The sequence below is a fragment of the Phacochoerus africanus genome, chromosome 3 (genome assembly GCF_016906955.1).
Source record: "Phacochoerus africanus isolate WHEZ1 chromosome 3, ROS_Pafr_v1, whole genome shotgun sequence".
NCBI lineage: Eukaryota > Metazoa > Chordata > Mammalia > Artiodactyla > Suidae > Phacochoerus > Phacochoerus africanus.
In genome coordinates, this window is record NC_062546.1 from 137,457,296 (window position 1) to 137,480,123 (window position 22,828).

At 34.6% G+C, this 22,828-nt stretch overlaps 1 protein-coding gene across 3 annotated transcripts in view; it reads left to right on the forward strand.

Moving 5' to 3' along the window:
* Positions 1 to 22,828, forward strand: part of LOC125123244 (sodium channel protein type 2 subunit alpha) — a 135,547-nt gene that overhangs the window by 104,052 nt on the left and 8,667 nt on the right. For all 3 annotated transcript variants that reach the window (XM_047772778.1, XM_047772780.1, XM_047772779.1), the window contains exons 18-25: positions 6,899 to 7,019; positions 8,406 to 8,560; positions 10,433 to 10,606; positions 14,098 to 14,220; positions 15,174 to 15,455; positions 16,720 to 16,773; positions 20,381 to 20,518; positions 21,139 to 21,243. In XM_047772778.1, the coding sequence (XP_047628734.1) occupies positions 6,899 to 7,019; positions 8,406 to 8,560; positions 10,433 to 10,606; positions 14,098 to 14,220; positions 15,174 to 15,455; positions 16,720 to 16,773; positions 20,381 to 20,518; positions 21,139 to 21,243 (1,152 nt within the window). The remainder of the gene's footprint in view (positions 1 to 6,898; positions 7,020 to 8,405; positions 8,561 to 10,432; positions 10,607 to 14,097; positions 14,221 to 15,173; positions 15,456 to 16,719; positions 16,774 to 20,380; positions 20,519 to 21,138; positions 21,244 to 22,828) is intronic.

A 22,828-nucleotide genomic window follows, 5' to 3' on the forward strand; every position in this document is an offset into this window, starting at 1 on the left:
TACATTCCTTGCCCATCCATTGGCAGTAAAATAAAAACATGCACAGCTGCTCTTATGCTGAGTCATAAAGCATGGTCAGGCAAGTTTGGCAACTCTAACTTTTTTTTTAAAAGGAGTTATCTGCTAATTTTCTTACACAGATTTTTTAATAGAATTACATTCAGTGAAAAATAAAAGTGCATGACCTTTAAGGATTATTTAATTTCCATTTAACATTACAGAGTTTTGAATGTGCTAAGGGTCTAAAGGAGAAATATAAGGTACTCTTTGAAAAACTTTTACAGAAAGCTTTTTCTCCCTTGCCCTTTTCTTAAATAAAGCCCAAATGAATGTATTTTGTTGGTAATTTTTGGTTCAGTGTCATATTAAACTTTTCTGAAGGGCAATCTGTAAATTAAAGCAATCCCTTATTCATGTGCAAACTTCCTAGAGGATGTTTTAGTGTGATAATAATGTGAATGAATTGGAATGTTGTGTTTTGGCTGCTAGCATCATGGGTATAATTTTTACCCCTTTCATCTCAGAGAAAATGGCATTGCTCTGTTTAACACTTAATCAAAAGTACTTTGCATTTAGAATACAATTCTCTTAGAGATTCTGTTGATATTTACTCCTAAAACTTCTGAGACTGAAAGAAAAGGAAATAAATGTCTTTTGTACACAAAAAAAGAGAAAGAAAGACAGTGTTATAGGTAGTATGTTCATTCTGAAAAAAAGATCTGGAATCCACTTTCTTCATTGTGTTGCTCCTCTGTACTTTGTATTTTTGTTTCTCCTTTATTTCATCCAGACCTGCTGGGAAACTTTCTTTTGAAGAATATTATTTAAATATATTATGCACAGCAGACTCATATAGGAAGAGAATCAGTGTGAGCTCTTGCTCCTTTCATGTTTATTAATTAATGGGACCTCCCAGTCATGCAACTAAGGCAGTGAGTGTAATACTTTTCTATGGGTTCCATTTGGAGGACCTTTCATTCCCTCATGTTGAAATCAGTTTTGTAAAAAAAATTAACCAACCCAATTTATTTTTTTTCAAGATATGCTAATTAAATACTTGGTCACTTAAATGCAGTTTCCTTTCCTTCTGCCATTACAACTACAAAACAACCCTCACATAATCATATTTGGCTCTTTGGAGGGAGCAATAATCATATCATTTTTGGAGCATTCTTTGTACTTTGGGATAAAATATTCAGTCACTAGCACTCTACGTTCATGAAAGATAATGCCTTACATATTGGAGAAATGATACCTTATACAATGAGACTCAAGATGTAAAATTGCTCACAGCAAAACACAAATACACATATATACAGGGACCAGAGAGTTATTTTTTTTCCTATTATGTGTTAATTCTTCAGAAAAGTATGAGATCTGATTTCATAGGATAAAGACCTGTTTTTTTCCAGTTTCTTAGAAGTAGGGTTAGTTTCCTTACTATCTGAGTCCTGTTTTCCAAGTACCTGTGTAGAGAGGTGTATGAGACAAAGTAACTAACAAGTATGTCATCAACCAGTATTTAGAAGATTTAGCTGGAGTAACTGTGGTGGAACACAAACTAAGAAAGAACTGATTTAAATGACTTCGTATATTCTTACTCTCACATTATTACAGTTTTCCATTTTCTTGAATCTGTCTCTGATCAGAAAACATTGTCTGCTTCCTAAAAGAGTAGTATACTGAAATCCAGAACAAGGGGTAGGAAGGGAGAGAAAGATGTATAGGGAAGGTTTGGGTAAGCAGTGGTGGAATGGGTTCAATAGAAACCCATCTGTGATTTTATGCCGAAGAATGTGAAGTCCTCAAGGGAAAGTTTTCCAAGGGAATAGTGAGTAAGGGAGGAAAAAGTTGAAATATATTTAATGTAAGAACTAAAATGGCCAAACATGTATGTCTTGGGGACACTGGTAATCTGCCGTGGGGTAGGTCAGCATGACAGAAGACATTACTTTTACCATCCCAAGAAAGATATTTAAGACCCTGCTATTTATGTATTACAGAATTTCATAATGTATCTGTTATAAAGACAAAAGTGCTTATATGGATAATGTAGTAAAATGGTAATTATACTTTTGATTTTACCTTCCTTACTAAGAAGAGCAATTCCTTTCTAGTATTAATATGTCACATTGGCCTTAGGCCTATCCCAAAGTAAGCATAACCGTCACCTTTATTGTCTAAATGTTACATTTTTTTTTCATGTAAAATGACCCAGAGTTCCTTAAATGTAGAATAGAATTAAGATCCATATGGAACGTTGCCATTCTTGGAAACCAAATAGTTAGATATGGAAGACTTGATTTAGTCTATACTTGAATTATCTCTTTTTTTAAAAAAAAATCTCAATTTCTTTTATTCACTAAGATTAGAATATACTCTTTTTCCAAATTATATACACTATTTACTAATTACATTTTCTTAAAAATATATCAAGTTCATAATGAGAAAAAAAGTGTGCCTATGAAAAACTTAATAGGAAATGGCATTTTTTCTCCCTTTTTCTGTTGTGATTAATTATTTTCAAAAATACTTTTACTTTTTTTTTTTTTTGCCTTTTCTAGGGCCGCTCCCACAGCATATGGAGGTTCCCAGGCTAGGGGTCCAATTGGAGCTGTAGCCGCCAGCCTACGGCACAGCCACAGCAACGTGGGATCCAAGCCATGTCTGCGACCTACACCACAGCTCATGGCAATGCCAGATCCTTAACCCACTGAGCAAGGCCAGGGATTGAACCTGCAACCTCATGGTTCCTAGTCAGATTCATTAACCACTGCGCCACAATGGGAACTCCTACTTTTACTTTCTTAAAGAAGGACTGTGAGTTTGGCATGTAGATGTTTAATAATAGTTTATCAATGATGTGGCAAGTGAAAGTTGAAAGTAGAGCATTTAAAAATATGAAGAGAAATATTGTCTTGATATTTATTTATTAGATCATTAAATAAAATACGATTCTTCCTTGCTTAACTCTTATAATAATTATAGCACTTAGAGGAATCCAGCAGATTTTCAATAGTAAGAGGCTTGTAATATGAAGTTTTCACTAAAAAAATAAGTTCAGCCAATATTTTCACCTGAAAATAAATGATTGGCAATACTAGGCATAGCAAATAACAATTCGCCATTTCCGTTAGATCTCTTGACTATCCTGACATTGGGGAATATCCACATTTTCGTAAAGTTTGACTAAGGAAGGGCTGTTCTGACAATATCACTCAGTCTGCTTCTCTTCCAACAAATAGGCATACATAATAAAAAGAGAATTTAAACATCTTAATTTTACTTAAGGGAAGAATAGAACTTGAAAATAAAGAACTGGTTCTATTTCTAGCTAGTAAATATACTGAGCTCTTACTCGTGTCATTTTGCAGTGAATGATGCTTAGATTGGAGCATTTACAAACGGTCTTTGAAAAGTTTTCTTTTAAGTGTATGAGTACTAATACTTCCATATAATGATGTATATTTAACAGTTCTAATTGGTGAATTTGTATTGTAGTTAGGATTAGTCATAATTATGACCTTTGGTGAAGCTGAAGAGTTTTATATTTTTAATTTTATTTATTTGGCTTTTATAGGTTCTTTATACATTTTAACTGTTTTAGTCAACATATTTTATAATATGAGATTTGCCTCATGTGATTTTAAGAAAGTATTAAATTGATGTTATCAAGAAAGGTTTTATAAATCAGAATTTCTTGCCTACATATCAGGATTATTGTTTAAAGTAAACTTTTGTTTATGAAGTATCCCAATGTATATTTAGCTATACTTTACATTAATATATCTAAGGATGTGAATCTAACAAACTAATTCTAAGTTCATAGTCATGAAACATGAGGATCAACAACATCCCAAGCACTATCTTGAACCTACAATGTTTAATTTAATTACATATCACATCTACTAAATGTTTTAAATGATAAAGATCGGCTTAACTTACGAATCATCAAAAAAATTCTTTAGAGAATCCTGGCAAAAATAGGGTACAGGAGACCTAGAGTCCAGATACTGATTCACTGTGACTTTTGACAAGACAATTAAAGCCATGTTTCTTTCTCTAACTAGACACTGGGTTGATTAATGTTGGGGGCTAATGTGCACCTTAGATTCTTTATTTGTAAACCAAGTAAAGGTATTCAAGTAATACATGTGACAGGTAGATCCTGTGCTGTTCCATCTCAGGGGGAAGATGGGAAAGGATGAGACTGCCCCTCCTCAATGAAGACCAGTTCACTGCTAGGACTGTAGGTCGTGTATGTCGAGTGTAAAGAAAAAAAGCATTGTCAGAATGAGTCAGTATTAGTTTTCCTGGCTCCAGAGTTTAAGTACAGTTTATTTCATAGTTTTGGCTTAGGTCTGATTAATTGGAAACCTGATGTTTAGACAGCAGTAAACTAAGGGCTGGTCATCATTACTCAATTTAGAATCTTAAAGGATTTGTGTTTCTCTGCATTTACATGAGAATATTATGTGGATTCCTTTGAATGTGAAAGTATTAGATAGGAGGTATTAGAAATAGTGAAGGGATAAAAGTTCATGCATTGGTCATTCATTCACTTATTCACTGAACATCTATTAAACACAGCCATCGGTGATAGATCCTACAGAAGCAAAGATGGCAAAAGCATGATCTTTGCTTCAAAAAATTAAGTCTGGTAAGATATATCTTCCAGAAACACAAATTACTTTTATGTTGTACTTTTGAAAAAATAATAATCTAATCCTTAAATACATAAATATTTGACTTCAACTAAAAAAAATCTATTAATTCTATGTCAGTACTAGGGCACTGCCCTAATAAAAGGCATAATAGTTAATGTTACAGAGATCCTCTGGAAACTTTTGAACGTTTTGAACCAAGATTCCCTGGAATATGTTGTCTGGTGACTTCTCCTGATCATTGTCAAGGACTAGTCTTCATTTTGCTGTGAAAAATATTCATTCATTTATTCATTTTTTTAGAGAATATTTATTGACCAGTAGCCACCCAGCACTGACTTAGGCTTTGATGCAGTCACTCACCTGTGCTAGCCTGAGCATATGGAGTGCCCTGAATATGGATCCTCATTTACCCAAGGACATCCCCAAAAGTGTGATTCTTTTTCCTAAAAGGATTTTTTCTGTTTCTTCTTGTGGACTGTTTGTGGTTAGATCAGACATAACCAAGTTTCACTTTTGTGATTACCTGTCATGTTACAACATCCTGTAAATGATAAGATTATTGTTTTCAAATTCTTAATATTGTAATGACTTTATGAGGATAAGATGGATGGGATTGATAGAATAATTTAGTCATTTCTTAGTCAATTACATGTTTATTAATACAGCTACATTGTCAAAGAAAGAATCTAACCAAATAACAAAAGTTAGGAAATTTTGAAAAGTCGTATAATCTTTCATCTTAAAATAAGATATATTCAAATTTTAATAACAAAAATACTAGTATTGAGAATCTGTCTCCTATTACAATATACTTGATGAGCAACAAAAGAAATCAACAACCTTCAGGCACCTTATAATATATAATCCTTGATTTAAGTAGTTTGGTTGACTTTAAAAATAATTCTGAATTTAAAAATAATTCCAGTGGAGGAGATATATGTAACATTTATGCTTCTATCACTTATATTGTTAAATTACCTAAAAGCATTTTCAATCTTATGTATATTGTATATAAATATTTTTACTTTATCAGCACTATTATGCCAGGGAAATATTTTATACAAAGAAGTTATTTTCAGAAAATAAAGGGACTGTCTCCCTAGGGAAATCTATAAAGTCCTTAGCCCAAATAGAAGTAATATGTTTCTTGTACTGACTACAACATCCATTTTAGAGTAGGTTCAACGTACTTCAATGTGCATTTTATCATGTGCTTACCTCATCCCCTTTATAAAGTAGCTCCTATCAGCTCAGCTATTTCCTAATGTTATGCACTGATGGTAATAACATTGTAACAGGTCTGAGAATGCTGTGGCCCAAACTACTCTGATTCCATGTGGCACTCATACCTGGCCCTGTGTCATTTCTGCAGCATTTTAAGACCAGATTAAAAGACTGGATCCCTTCATTTATGCTGATCCCATGAACAACCTGACCTGGCTAAAGTTTGTTGCATTTCAAGATTTAAAACAACTTCTTTCTCTTATATTTTTCTTTTGATGGTATTTGATTTAACCTAAAGGATAACAAAACAACAAAGATTCATTTCTGCCTATATTAATTGGAGAGGTAAGAGTGCCAGAGTAACAAGTAGTTTCCAAATGCACAATGAAACACGGGAGTGCATTGGCCAAAGAGAATGCAAAATATCAGCTCTTGCTATAAAGCTAACAATGTGCTGCTCTTTTCAGAATTAGAAAACTGTAGAATATATTTAATAAAAACCAGTGGTATATGTTTTCATGTCAATGAAAAGTGGATAAATTTAGACTGTTGCTGTTTATGTGCATTTGATCAAATCTTTTCTGCATTTGACATGAAAATACACTTATGCAGCTTTTGTTGGTTGGGTCACAATTTTAGAAGAAAATGAACTATACCATTCTCAAACTAATATACAAAAGCAAGATCACAGACCACCATCCAACTCTGGCAGTTTACATAAGCTCTCTGCATGATTTTGTTTCAGAATCTCTCTCTAAACAGAAGCTTAATAAATAAATTATTTAAGTTGTTAGCACCATATTTTTAAAGGAAAAAAAATACTGTGGTGCTGTGTCTAATCTTGTGACCCCCCACCTCTACTAAAGCGGACTGGCATTATGTTTAAGATATTCTTAAATTACAGATCAAGGAAATGCATACAGAAGACTTAAGGGCACACCTTTGGAATTTTATATTATAGATTAAAGAAAATATTTTAAAAGCTTTTCTGTGGAATTGATTTTCAGAAGCTAAATGCAACTAGTTCATCTGAAGGCAGCACAGTTGATATAGGAGCTCCCGCTGAGGGAGAACAACCTGAGGTTGAACCTGAAGAATCTCTGGAGCCTGAAGCCTGTTTTACAGAAGGTGAGGAAACAATGCCTATGTGCTCCTTAGACTTTCTGATCTACCCTCTATTCTCTCCCTCCCCGGATCTCTCGAATCTGTCTCTCTCCACAAATGTTCATTTACCTATTCATTTGTTGCTTTTTCTTTATCAAAACAAAGATGATTTTTGAAAAAGTATGGTTTAATGTATATAATCAGAGGTTCTTAGTTGTGTGGATCCTGTTCAACTCTAAGAAATGCTGCTAACTATCTGGGTTTTTTAGTGGCCTTCTAGAATCTTTGACAGGAGAAGAATCCAATCATACATATCTCTATCTTTAAAAAATGAAGGAGGAGTTCCCGTTGTGGCGCAGTGGTTAACGAATCCGACTAGGAACCATGAGGTTGCGGGTTCGATCCCTGCCCTTGCTCAGTGGGTTAATGATCTGGCATTGCTGTGAGCTGTGGTGTAGGTCGCAGACGCGGCTCGGATCCCGGTTGCTGTGGCTCTGGCGTAGGCTGGCGTCAACAGCTCCGATTAGACCCCTAGCCTGGGAATCTCCATATGCCGCGGGAGTGGCCCAACAAATGGCAAACGAAAAAAAAAAAAAAAAAAAAAAAAAAGAAGGAAAAAAATTTAAAGCAAAGAAGAAAGAAGTAATATATCTTTTACTACTGCATCAGGTCATAATGGACCCAAATTGATTCATGTACATTTAAAATTGCCCATGAATAACAATTACCTATATTAGTAATAGTAGTCAAGGTCAAGTTTTTTTTTATTAGTTCTAAATGATACTAGATAATAGAACATATACTGAATTATATATATACTGAATCATATAAAAGTTTTGACTTTAAACTATTTATAATATGGGCACCATGCCATTGGGGTGACTAATATATCCAAGAGGGTTTTGTGAACAAAGCTAAACTAATGTTATTTGAGATATGGATCAGTTATCTTTTTTTTTTTTTGTCTTTTTAGGGCCACACCCATTGCATATGAAAGTTCCCAGGCTAGTGTCAAATCAGAGCTGTAGCCACCAGCGTACACCACTGCTACAGCAACTCCAGATCCGAGCTGCATCTGCAACCTACACCACAGCTCACAGCAACGCCAGATCCTTAACCTCCTGAGCAAGGCCAGGGATCAAACCTGCATCCTCATGGTTAATAGTCAGGTTCATTTCCGCTGAGCCATGATAGGAACTCCCAGACCATTATAATAATCTCATAAACACTGAGAAAAATAGTTGTTGAATGAATGATTCTGAAAAGTATGGATAATTTCTATTTCTACAGGTGAAAGCTTTCTTAAAAAATGAAGTTATTTACAATGTGCCAGGTAATAATGTAGATGAATCTCCCACTAACACAAATATACATAATCAAAGAGTAATTTTATCATTTGACATATTTTAGACTGTGTGCGGAAGTTTAAGTGTTGTCAAATAAGCATAGATGAAGGCAAAGGGAAACTCTGGTGGAACCTGAGAAAAACTTGCTACAAGATAGTGGAGCATAACTGGTTTGAAACATTCATCGTCTTCATGATTCTGCTCAGCAGCGGGGCACTGGTAGGTGACATATGATCTACTCCTTTACTTACCTGAAATCTTTTACCTTTCTTCTCAATGAACCTCCTATTATATATTTTTACAATAAGGTGTTTGTGAAGATGAGAGACATTGTATAACATTTTTAGTACAGTGTGAGAGCTCACCAAGTAGCAATTTTTACTGTTCTGGAATTGTTCTCAGATTGAATGAAACTTAGATCAGTATGATTTTTTTGTAATATTTAAAGAAGGATCTTTCTAACTTTTAGTTATCAGAACCAGTTCGTATTAAGAATGCATACATAGACATGATGTGGGATTATCAGCTAAATATCACACTGCTTAACCTAAGTTCCATCAGTACATAAAACTCACCTGCCTGTTCCTGTTGATTCACTAATGCCAACCATACTGAATGGCAAATAGTAGACTAACTTATTTACTGACCAGTAGCAAAATGAAAGCATTACAAACTTATTTTTTTATCTGATTTCATTCAACAGAATGGTCAGTTTTGTCAAAATATTAACATAATGAAAATAATATGACCAGTTTTCCATTGGCAATATAAACGTGCTTGCATTTCTTTTATTTTTTTTCAATTAGTCATTAATGTCTGGTGAGTTGATTACGGTATTACATCTAGGGACCTCAAAGCCCACTTCTGATTTGACTAAGAATCCTGCATCCTGTCATGTACTCAGAGCAAAGAGGGTGAGCCCTGTGTTTAATGCCAAGAAGAGAGGGAACTATGATGTCTTGTCAGTGACTAATGCCTTTGATGTAGTAGCTTGTGGGTCTTAACTACACCAGCCAAAGCTTACCAAAGTACACCAACATGCTGGCACAAAGGCTGGCTTCTGAGGAGCTTCCAACTTCAGCTATAGATTAACTTGAAAAGCTTTTATGCCCCTGTGTTGAGCCCCAGTCACAAGCCCAGGTCCCCCTTTTCTTCAAAAAAAAAAAGGAAGAAAAAAGAAAAATTCTCTTTTCTCCTTTATCCAGACCACCAGGCTACCTGATAGTTTTTCCTACAAGGTGACCAAATTAGTTAAATGCTCTTTTCATTCCAGAAGGCCCAGGGGCTCCTGCAGATGAGTCTTTTCTCCTTTTCAAAGAGCTCTACAAAATGTTAGCAGAGGGAAGCTCCAGATATATAAGCACACACATGCCCAGACTGAGCGAGAGAGAGAAGAAAACGACAGATTATAATCTGTTCCTCTTCCCCAGGCTCCGGGGGTTCCTTGCTTTATATTTGCATTACTGAAGGGGTATACAGTCCAACGACCCTGCCCTGAACAAAGAAACCTGCTTGCAGATTGTTTTCTGCTTTTGGTTGTAGAGAGAAGCAGCTAGCAGACTCTTAAGAATTTCAAGCTCTTTTGGGGTACCCTGATGCCAGAATTTAAAAATTATTTGAATTAATTAGCTGACTGAAATGTCCGGTCAACAGTCATTTGCATATAGATAACTATAAAGTGAAATGCAGCTTTGGGAAGCATGAAGTCTTCCAGCCTTAGACACCAAAGAGACTTACAGCATGTTTTTTTCTTTTTCTTTTTTTGTCTTTTGTCTTTTATCTTTTTAGGGCTGCACCCGCAGCATATGGAGGTTCCTAAGATAGGGGTCGAATCAGAGCTGTTGCCTCCAGCCTACACCAGAGCCACAGCAAGGCCAGATCCGAGCCACGTCTGCGACCTACACCACAGCTCAGGGCAACAGGTGACGCCAGATCCTTAACCCACTGAACAAGGCCAGGGGTCAAACCCCGCAACCTCATGGTTCCTAGACGGATTTGTTTCCACTGTGCCATGACGGGAACTCCGCTATTTTTTTTCTAATAAGATACCAGTTAGAGACAGTTTATGACAATGGAGTTTTTTCACTACAGGCCTTTGAAGATATATATATTGAACAGCGAAAAACCATTAAGACCATGTTAGAATATGCCGATAAAGTTTTCACTTATATATTCATCCTGGAAATGCTTCTCAAGTGGATTGCATATGGCTTTCAAGTGTATTTTACCAATGCCTGGTGCTGGCTAGATTTCCTGATTGTCGATGTGAGTATTCTGCATGTTCTTGTTTCATTCCATTGGCTTGTCAATGATACATGCTGGTCCTAGCAGTGGTGCCTGGAATATAGAAGGTACTTGGTAAGTTTCATGTGGGCCCAATTATAAATAATGGTTCCCATCTTCCAAATAAGAAAATGACCCAAAACATTTTTAGCCAATTTAAATACATATATTTTCATAGATGAAACAAATGCCAACTTATTATATTTGTTTAGTTTAAATTAATATTTAAAATCCCAAGTTACATAAAATAATATATTGATGTAGAAGTTTTGTGTTTTTTTGCACTCTCAAATTTCACACAATAACTATATTTAAATTCTTCACAGGCATCTTTGATGTTATTATCTTTATTATCACCAGAGCCTGTGGCAAAGTGTCCCACAAGGAAATTTAAAAGTCCAGATAGCAAGAGATACTTCTTGATGTGTCTGATGGTAAAAACAGATTGGCGATGGATCAATTATTTTAAAGTTTTATGAAACTACACTGGTGTTGAAAATAAAGTAAGATGCAGTCCTAGAATATAAGAGGTTCTAAAATATATGAAAATGAGATTACTCCCTGATTCTTGAGGTAGAATTTTGAGGAAGATCTCACCTTTTTAAAAATGCATTTAAGATCTTAACTAAAGAAAATTTTTAAAATCACTTTTATTTAATTTTGGAGATTTACTCCTTAAATGCCTTTTAAATCAATAGTCCAGTTTGAATGATAGAAAGGAACTAAAGGCCTTTTGTCTAGGAAGGACTAGGGGCATGCCAATGGGAACAAGGACAGGAAACCTGGGGGGGGGGGACAGGATGCTCCGAGCTAATAGAGGAGGGGGACACTGGAATTTTCAGGAATGCACAATGTGTTAAAGAGTGCACTTTAAAGATAATATTCTGTTGATTATAATAACTCCTTAACATTTAAAGACATATTTTAATATATAAAATTTACATATGATGCTAGCAAAAGAAAAAAATAGACCCTTTCATAGAGAAAATTATTTTTTACAGTTTGAGGTGAAAAAAAGTATCATTTTAATTTAATATAAGTTTTCCAGTCACCAAACAGAAGGAAAAATTTGTAAGAGATGAAGAGAATTCTTTGACTTTAAGAGACAAAAATATCTTTTTTTTTTCCCCCTGAATCTTCCTAAAGCAAATCTGTTATTGAGTTACATATAAAGATATATGCAGAATTATATCAAAAGTTTGCTGGCAATAAAATAAGACAGTAAACAATATTTACCAACCACATACGTTTGGACATTAAAAGCAAAGGAAAAATATACCAAAACTATACCTGTTCTTTTATTTATATAATGAGATATGAATGATGCTTTATTTTCTATATGTGATATAATATATTGGTAAATTTTTAATAAAAAATCTGATATTTAATATATATATATATGCACCTTTAATAAATGCATTAAGTGAACACTACCTGAATATAAAGAAATTCTTATATCTAGTTGAAATCTATGAGCTGCTGCTCATATTAACTAGCATATCCTAATATTTACCTTCTTGGATTTAAAAAACTGTATGATAGTATATAAAACTAGTCAATACTTTGCTTTATGTCAAATATTTTTATTGATCATCTGTCTCATTATGGAAGGTACAAATATGAATGCCATTTTTCTGGGCCTCTGGGAGCTTACAAGCAACTAGTGAGAACAGATATATATACAACAAAAGGGTGATATGTATATTAGAAGTGCCATTCATATCTCTGAGGAAGGAGCAAAGGCTTCATGAAGGCAGTACAGTGGGAGCTGGAGTTAGGGATGATAGCGTCAGCAGGCACAGAGGAGGGAAAGTACACCAAAGCCTTAAAGACAATAATGCATGCCAAATAGGGCTGGTTCAAAAAACAAGTATTCCTATAGGGTAAACACAGTGCCAAAGGGTGAGGGAAGATATTTTACAATTGAATGATAAGGTAAGAAAAGTACCTGGAGAAGAAGTTTAAGGACCTAAGGTGCCATCCAAAGAGATTTAATCTATGACTTAGTAAAGAGGTTACTAAAGAATCATCTATGGAAAGTTATAAGAAAGGTCACTCTTTTAGGGAGAGAAATTTGGTGGAGGTGTGAATGACGGATTAGAAGGAGACTATTTAGAGGTCAAAACACCTATTAAGATCAGAAAGAGATAGGGCATAAAGGTATCTGCTTTTTTTACATTTAGCTTCACAAGACGCATTAAAAAATGGATATTTTATTACTTTTTTAGCCAATAAATACTGCCTCGATTCAGAACTTTTTTCTCATGTCTAACTTTATCTTTCATGCTTTAATTTATGCCTATTTTTCATCCTGAGAAGATAAAGTACTATCGGTCCTCATATTTTATACGTAGAAAATCATCTATATATGATGGTTGATAACTCAGTAAATTTATTTCTCAATTATCTGTGAAGGGACTTACAAAGCCTACAATTTCAGATTTTAGGAAAAATATATAAACCACTTAAGACAAATTTTTATAGATTTTTTCCCAAATTTTAGTGGTTTTACTATTTCAAATTACATATGCAAAATTAGTTTGAGTAAGTAAAGTTTTGTGCAAGTTTTCTATGTGCTTCACTTATTTTTCTTAAAAAAATGTATTTTTCAAATAGCTATTAACACCATACTTTTAAAAGCTATATTACACACCTATTTTCATTTTTCTGCTTTTAAATTCAGGTATACTTTAGGAGAAAATTTCTTAAGTTTTAATGACTTCTGTGTATTTTTGAAGGAAACCAGACATTTCTGTGCCATCTGTGGTAGTTGTTCTTTTCCTTTTTACCTGAGATTTTAGAACTATAACTGCATTAGTCATTTGTATAAATGACAAAAGAAAACATTGTTCTCACAATTTCTCATTAGTTATACTAAAATCTCAACTTTTCTTTTTTTTACTTAATTATTTTAATTTGACCCAGTTAATGACCCTATGCCCTCAAACTGACTTTTACTGGAAGACTAAGCCTCCATTTAGAGCCTAGATCTTTCTGAATGTGTTTCTGTTCAGAGTCAGTAGTGATTTGCATAGTTTACTTGTGTACTTGTACTGTTTTAATTTCTATTTCAGGTGTGCTAAATAATCTCTAGATGAAAATTTCATTTCTGTGTTTTTCTCTTTTTTTCTTTGCATTTAATTTTTTAAATTTTCCTGTTAAGAATCTTAAAAAAAAGAACATATATAGATTCTTGTTTTTCATAAGTTTATAGCAGTGGTTCTCAAAGTGTGGCTCAGGCCAGTATCATTAGCCTCACCTGGGAGCTTAGAGCAAAGCAAATTCTCAGCCCCCACCCCCTGTAGCCCACACATCTTGGCCAGTGATCTGCATTTGCAACAAGCCCTCCAGGTGATTTTTTTTTTGGTACTCACTAAAGCTTGAGAACTACTGGTTTATTGAACAGAGGAAAGTTGAATTGTGTAGGCATTTTTTACTGTGAATAAGAAAATTATGTTGCTTTTTCTGTATAGGTCTCATTGGTTAGCTTAACTGCAAATGCTTTGGGTTACTCCGAACTTGGTGCCATCAAATCCCTCAGAACACTAAGAGCTCTGAGGCCATTGAGAGCCTTATCCCGATTTGAAGGAATGAGGGTAAGACCAAATGCTTTAGAATTAGTTGGAATTATAATTGGGAATAAACTGTTGCTTTGAACCTTAAGTGTGACAAATCCATGTTGAATTTGTCCTCTACATTCATACTCATAACCAATCAGTAATATTTGTCAGACATCCATAAACTTGACGCTGTTGGAGGTACTCACAGAATATAATGCTTGAAAGATTGCTTCTAATTGGAAAAATTAGATTGCTTCTAACTAGATTTTCCACTCTGGGAAATTTCTAGCACGTTGTGTAGGCTTCTGATATGAGTCAAGATTAGTTATGTTCATTCCATTTATAAATGTGCAGGAAATCCCACTTGCTGTAATTTAAAACCACCAAATCATCCCTCATCATTTTTCTTCACTGCTCCATATGACTGTTTTGAACCTTTTAAAAGTCCAAACCTGGCCTTTTAGCTTCCAAACAAAGGCCGAGATGGCTAAAAAGTAGGTCAACTGTGGAAATCTAACACTCATTTAGAAAGGTGGTACAAAGGAACAGAGAGGAATTTGTGCTGCCATTTGTCATCCCCTGGGGCACAAAACCTGAGGCCACTGAGGAAATGATGATCCCCTCTCTAGCTATTCAAAAAGGAACTTCTAGATGCTTTTTGTGACAGTTAAAAATAGTTACTTAGGACTTTCTCTGAGTGTTGCAAACACAACCAGAAACAGATGATGTGTGTAGGTGTGTGTGCTATGTTTGTGTGTGCATGGGTACATAGAAAGGAGTGGCTAACTGTTAAATTCTTTTCACTTTACCAACTTAAAAATTACTGTTTGCAGTAGCAGTTTTAGCTTTTAAGAGAGAATCAAACTTTCAGTATTAGAATAATTTTCAAATTTTCTATATTGAGTTTGTACATATAATGACCTAAATTCCTAGTCCTTCCATAGATCTGACTCTCTTTCACTTCTTTTTCCATCTCATTTCTGTGCCAGGTTGTTGTCAATGCTCTTTTAGGAGCCATTCCATCCATAATGAATGTACTTCTGGTTTGTCTGATCTTTTGGTTAATATTCAGTATCATGGGAGTGAATCTCTTTGCTGGCAAATTTTATCACTGTATTAACTACACCACTGGAGAAATGTTTGATGTCAGTGTGGTCAACAACTACAGCGAGTGTAAGGCCCTCATAGAGAGCAACGAAACTGCTCGATGGAAGAATGTGAAAGTCAACTTTGATAATGTGGGACTTGGGTATCTTTCTCTGCTTCAAGTAGTAAGTAACTATTATTCACTGTGATATATTATTAAAATGAATCAAAAATTCTCCTTTCTCAGTGTTTGCAAATACTAACTTCCACAGGCCCGTCTGCCTAGATTCTTCCTCAATCATGACTAAATTACCTTTTCTCTACCATGTTGGAAATTGGACAGCTCTACAAACTTTGTAGTCTCCCAGAACTCTGCCTTAGGTTCCCCAGCACAGGTCTTTGTTATTGAGATTTCTGTGTAGGTTCCTACTGTTTTCCCCAATCCTTAATCTGAGCAAAGTAGAGGCACTGGCTCGAGGGTGGGGTTGGAGAGGTGGGGTGGGGGGAGGTAGATTTCTATTCCCCTTTTTAGGTACCAGGCAATATCTAAAGGCTCACCAAGTCTCCACCCTCTCAACCTTCACCACCACCATAACCCCAGTATACCCTCAGTTCTGATCTTGCTGCCTGATGGCTTTCAGAAAGGGAGACCACTCCCTTGCAAATGAAAACCTTCCTATCAGGTCTATTCAAACTGTTATAATTTCATAAAAATCATTCTACTTCTCAATTGACCACTCTTACTTCAGGTCTACATGCTCCCTGTGATGATCCACCTACACAGCTCCCAACACTATATGAATATTGCAGAATCCTATGGCACCTAAGGAACTGAAAAAAATGTACAAGACTTGTTTTCAGGATTACTATGCGCACACACACACACACACCTCAAATACTTAAAAGAGTAAATGGCAATTAAATATGTTAATTTTCAGATTATAATCCTTCTTCTTATAGAATTGGCCGAAATAGTATATTCAGCAACATTGAGGAGATTTTCAAGAACAAACCATCATGATTGGTAATGAGTGATAATATCATTTAGAAAAAGAAAAAGTAGAAAGGAAAGCATCAAGATTAAACAATGAAGCATATTTTTCAGTTTGCCTGGAGATAGTACTGTATATGTGAAATTATTTCAGATTATATTCTAATTGATACATCAGAGTCAAGGGGTTTTGATGATTGCTCTTCGATAGCATATCTTTATATAGTTATTTAATTATACAAGTTAAAGTTGCATAGAAAGATGTTAAAGAAGGATATGAAGTTGAGATGTTTTCAATGCATGTTATAAAACTTTGCCCAAAGAGTTTAACTATTAATGCCAAACTATTTTATATACCTGTTTTTGAATGAAACTTAGGCAAACAACCTGATATTTAATCTCTTTTCTAGAATTATAATTTGTGAGAGAAAAAAAATTAATGATGTGATTCTTCACAGGCCACATTTAAGGGATGGATGGATATCATGTATGCTGCTGTTGATTCACGAAATGTAAGTCTGTTTAGAGGGAAAATTAATTTGATCCAGTGAATATTTACACAGTGTTTAATGTAGTGATATTTTCAATAAAATTAAATGATGGGTCAATAGAGCATATCTATATTAGAAAAATAAAATATTCAACATTATATTATTTCTCCCAGAATTTGATTTGAATGTATTTCTCTACTCACTGTGAACTTTTAACCTATCTTTCCTAATATCTAGCATGGCACCTGGCACTTAAATATTTGTTGACTCTGCTTGCAAAATGAGGCATTTTGTTTTTGCTTCTGATAGTTCTGGCTGTGAATTATAAGCCCTCACAGACACTTTCTTCCTCTGTCACAGTTTTCCTCCAGCTTTTGATCTTTCTTGTGGTAGGAAGGATCTGACTAATGGTGAAAAAACAAACAGAAAGCAAAGCAAACAAAAAACCTGATGGTGTTTCTCTCTGGGAAATGAGTTTTTTGTGGTAGAAAGAAGGGACTTTCATAATCTAATTTATACACATCAGCACTTTTGAAATTTTTTGTGTAGTCTCCATTAATTTCTCACTATTTCACAGTAAGGGAGGAAATCACATTTTGAAAAAAGAGATTGGCTTCTGGTATATTGCCAGAACATAGTAATTGAGCTAAAAATGTTGTTCCCTGGCACCCAAAGCCAGGCAATAACTTAGAAAGAATTCCTGACTTTTTTTTTTGGTTGTTTTTTTTTTTTTTTTACCTCATTTAAAAAAAAGAGAGAGTGTGAGGGCTTGACGCCCAGCATTGTATCTATGGAAGCACTATCAGGAATTCCAGTTATGGGCCTTTTTGAATAATCTTAATAATTTATTATTTACTACCACTCATTGTGTTAAGGGCTTTCTTACATTATCTCATTTTCCACAGTAGTTTCCTACCTATTTGATTAATTCATTTAAATTTCTCTCCATCTTTCTTATCAATAACCTACATGAGACGCAACTTGCAGTTTCTTCCTTAATAACCTAGCATATGCTGTCTGCTATATAATTCCTTGGCATTCAAATACTTTATTAGAGGGGGAATCCAGTTGGCCACTAAAATTATGAAAAGTTAGAGGTCCCGCTGTATGGCACAGGGAACTGTGTCCAATCTCTTGGGATAGAGCATCATAGGGAATGATATGAAAAAAAGAATATATATGTGTTTGTGTATATACTATATATATAGTATGATATGAAAAAACTGGGGAATGATATAAAAAAAGAATATATATATGTGTATATATATATATATATATATACACATATGTATGACTGGATCACTTTTCTGTACAGCAGAAATTGGCACAAAATTATAAATCAACTATACTTTAATAAAAAAATAAACAAAGTAATAAAAAATACAATACCTTTAAAAAAAAAAAAAAGGAGTTCCTATGGTGGAAAAGAATCTGACTAGTATCCATGATGTTGCAGGTTCAATCCCTGGCCTCAATCAGTGGATTAAGGATCGGGCATTGCTGTGAGCTGTGGTATAGGTCGCAGCAGCAGCTCACATTGCACATTGCTGTGGCTGTGGCATAGGCCAGGGGCTACAGCTCCACGTGGAGCCTGGGAACCTCCATATGCTGCGGGTGTGGCCCTAAAAGACAAAACAAATTTTTTTAAATAAAAATTAAATTAACCAAACTATAATTTAAAAAATACAGTAAAAGAGAAATGCAAATTTAAACCAAAATTAGATGTTACCTATATACCTTCCTGACCAGCAATATTAAGAAGTCTGACTACCAAGTGCTGCCAAGAATAAATAGCAACAATAACTCCATATGCTGGGGGTGGGGTGGGGCGGGGGAATGGGTAAATATTCCTTTAAAAAGTTGAGCATTTTCAATATTATTCATTAAAGTTCAAGATAGTCTTCAACCCCACAATTCCATGTTAGTAATGTATTCTATAGAAACATATATACATATATAGGAGAGTCTATGTACAAGAATGAACACAACTTTTTTGCACTAGCGAAGAACTGAAAATAAAAGTAGTAACAATAGGCAAGTAATAGAATATTATCATGTTGAAAATGATATATGAATAGAGCATACACAATACTGCAGATGAATCTTAAAATTATAACATAACAAATGTGTCTACTAGACAAAATGTAGACACAGTTAACCTTAATTGTGGTTAAGAAAGCATGCTTAGTTGCTAACTCTAAAGAAAAACAAGGAAATAATTACCCTAAAAGTCAGAACAGGAGTTCCCGTCGTGGCACAGTGGTTAACGAATCTGACTAGGAACCATGAGGTTGCGGGTTTGGTCCCTGCCCTTGCTCAGTGGGTTAACGATCCGGCGTTGCCCTGAGCTGTGGTGTAGGTTGCAGACGCAGCTCGGATCCCGCGTTGCTGTGGCTCTGGTGTAGGCCGGTGGCTACAGCTCCGATTCTACCCCTAGCTGGGAACCTCCATATGCCGCGGGAGCGGCCCAAGAAATGGCAAAAAGACAAAAAAAAAAAAAAAGAACAATGATTACCTTTCGTAGGAATGGTAGAATTTATGTTTGGGAAGGATGCAATAGGGTTTCTGACATCTTGGGTTGTGAGGTTCATTTATAACAATTTATTACATCTTGCACTTATGTGCAATTCACTTATCTGTATGTATTGTATTTAATTTTAAGACATTTAAAAATACCATTTTATGTCACTGTCCACTCCACACACACACATGAATAAAATGTCTCATCAAAGAATAGGTATTTTTACGATATTTCTGATATTTTCTATTTTAACCTATTTCATTAGAAAATTCTTTTTCATAGGCCATTACCGTCTATATTGATTTCACAACACAATAGGTCAGTACCTGCATTCATTACCACCTATAACAGGTTAACTGAGTTGGTTAGAACAATGTCCTGTAAGATCTGATCTATAGATTACAGCCAAAGCTTAAAGCTATCATACTTTTACTATCAGAGCTATGCTGGATGAGAGAGGGCATCACTGTTACAGAAACACTGCCTAAGGCTTACTGAGTAGGATGAATCAATAGACTCATTTTCAGAATGGAAAGATTCTGTAATGTACCTATATCCACACATGCAATAATAACTTAGTTTATCAAGAGAAATATGTAATAGAAATCAAACCTTTATTCATAGCTATTACTATTGGCCAGGCACTGTTCTAACATTTGTCATTACTGTATATACTTAACCTTCTCAACCATGAGAGGAGCAGGTTCTATTTTTTTCCATTTTACAGATGAAGAAACTGGGTCAGAGAAAGTAAAATTTGAAAGTTTTAAACATAGAATAGTGTGACTCTAACATCTCTTCTATACAAAGAGGAAATTCTCACATTGCATGCCCCATTGGGGTCTTCGGAGTGCATCCATAACTTGGGCATTTATTGAGTGAAATTAATTTAAATTATTCAGACTTTTTATGAGTTGTTTCATTTTCTCAAGTCAGTGAACAGTCTTAGAGACTCTTCAATAGATGTGTTACACTTGATGTTTCATAAAATCTGTTTAATGTTTTTTAAAATTTCCAGTAATTGGACATGCTTAGATTGAAAATTCACTGATATTTTTTATGAAATAAATATTTGGTCTAATGGTTATCATTTTTTATATCTTGTAGGTAGAATTACAACCCAAGTATGAAGACAATCTGTACATGTATCTTTATTTTGTCATCTTTATTATTTTTGGTTCATTCTTTACTCTGAATCTTTTCATTGGTGTCATCATAGATAACTTCAACCAACAGAAAAAGAAGATAAGTATACTAAAACTTCATCTTTGCTATAAAATGTGAACTAAACATATCACACTGTTTCCTTTTGGCTCCAAATGCAATCACTAAAAAGAGAATGTTAAATTCAGAAATTATTTTGACAGACTTAATCATCTGTGAGTTTTTAAGTAATTGACAATTCAGATAGCATGTATTGATATTTCCAGCATAGAAATCTGACTAATGTGGGAGTTTCCATCATGCCTCAGTGGAAATGAATCTGACTAGCATCCATGAGGACAGAGGTTCGATCCCTGGCCTCAATCAGTGGGTTAAGATTCTGGCGTTGCCATGAGCTGTGGCATAGGTCACAGATGTGGCTCAGATCTGACATTGCTGTGGCTGTGGCTGTGGCGAAGGCCAGTGGCTACAGCTCTAATTGGACCCCCAGCCCAGGAACCTCCATATGCCGCAGGTGTGGCCTAAAAAAGACGAAAAAGAAAAAGAAATCTGACAAATATGACTATATGCATCTCTAAAACACATGTATTAATTAGTAACATTGGAATAGAATGTGGAACCAATTTGTACACAGTTACTAAGATGGATTTTATAGCTAACAAAGAACATGATTTTTAAAAGTTTTGCTTTTATTTCTTTACTTTGGAGGTCAAGACATTTTTATGACAGAAGAACAGAAGAAATACTACAATGCAATGAAAAAGCTGGGTTCAAAGAAACCACAGAAACCCATACCTCGACCTGCTGTAAGAATAACATACTTTCATCATCATTAAAAGTTATGTTATCTATCACTTTTACAGCCAAAATTGCTAAATACTAGTTTTTGTGAATTTGCACAACAAAGTTTTACCCTTAGCAAAGTGACTAGCTAGCCTACATAAAGTATTTGTATTTATACATAATATATATAAAATATGTAATATATTTTACATATAGACATAAAATATATATAAATAAAAATTTTCAGACACTTATGCTAATGTTATTCCATAGGATGGATGTCATTGAGGAGCTTCTACTGTAGAGAATAAAACATTTTCCTATAATACATAGTATGGGAATGTTCTCAGAGTGCAGGGGGACCAACTGAAATAATTGATACATCTTAGATATGCCCCATGTTCTGTCCAGCTCTGCAGATTGAATAGAATCATTAATGAAACAAGTCACAGATTTTGTTTTTTCCTGGTTTTAAGAAAAATCTCTATTTCCTCCTAGCATCTTGCCCCTAAATCAGACGACATTCTTTTTATGACTTTTTATCACTACTCCAATCATATATTTGCCAATGGTTACTATTTAGTTGGTGCAGGGAATTTTTATCAGGAAGGTCCCCAAGTTCTTCCATCATTCCTGAGAGAATACTTCAGATATTAAGTCTCAGAACTCCTCCTTCAAGCTATACATGGTACAAGGCAATCCAGTGTTCCCCAGGAATCATGACTCTAGAAATTCATTTGTGACAATGTAAATATGGTGAAGCTAAAACCAACCATGCCTATGTTCATGATATAAGTTAGCCAAAAACTCAAAAAAAGTAGATAGTTATATTGGACAAAACAAACATAAGGAATGTACAGTTGAGCCTACTCTTTGAGAAATAATACAACTTGAATGGATGGGAAGAAAAGCAGAGTAATGCCCTATCCAGAAAATGTATACTCCAAAATAATGGAAATAAATATTACAGTGGGAAATGGTGATGTATTTGAAATAGTGAGTAGTAAATAGAAAGTTTTCTGGGTTAAATATTTTGAGGTTACCACTATGAATCTGAAGAAATTCTCTTAATTAAACCAAATATGAATGTGATATACTTAAGTAAGTATCATGGTAATGTGAAGAAAAAGAGATTTTAAGAGACTGATGTGAGAAGATGTTAGAGGCAAGATAATGCTGGGCCTTAGACAACAACCTTGTTTACAACTCTTATAAACAAGAAGATGAGTCCACAATATGGGCTGATGCCGATAGGACTGGAACACAGGAAATAAATGAGCCAAAAAGAAGACTCAGTGGCATGAGGCAGCTATACAATATATAGGGAAAGAGGGAGGACATGTAGATGATGAAGAATCTAAAGCAGTTAATGTTTTGTGAAATTATTGATTCCACTAACATAAATGAAAGTCTTGTAAAGGCACTTAGAAAGATTAGGTCTTATGAATGTGAGATAAAGATTTTAGAGTTGTCATGTCAAACATAATTCAGCTGGGCTCTGAAGCATAGATTCATTTTTGAAAGATAATTAGGATATATGAAAAAAAGGAAAGTGCTGATGTGAAGCCTTGGGTATGTCACCATTATAGCAAGAGTTAAGTCAATGAA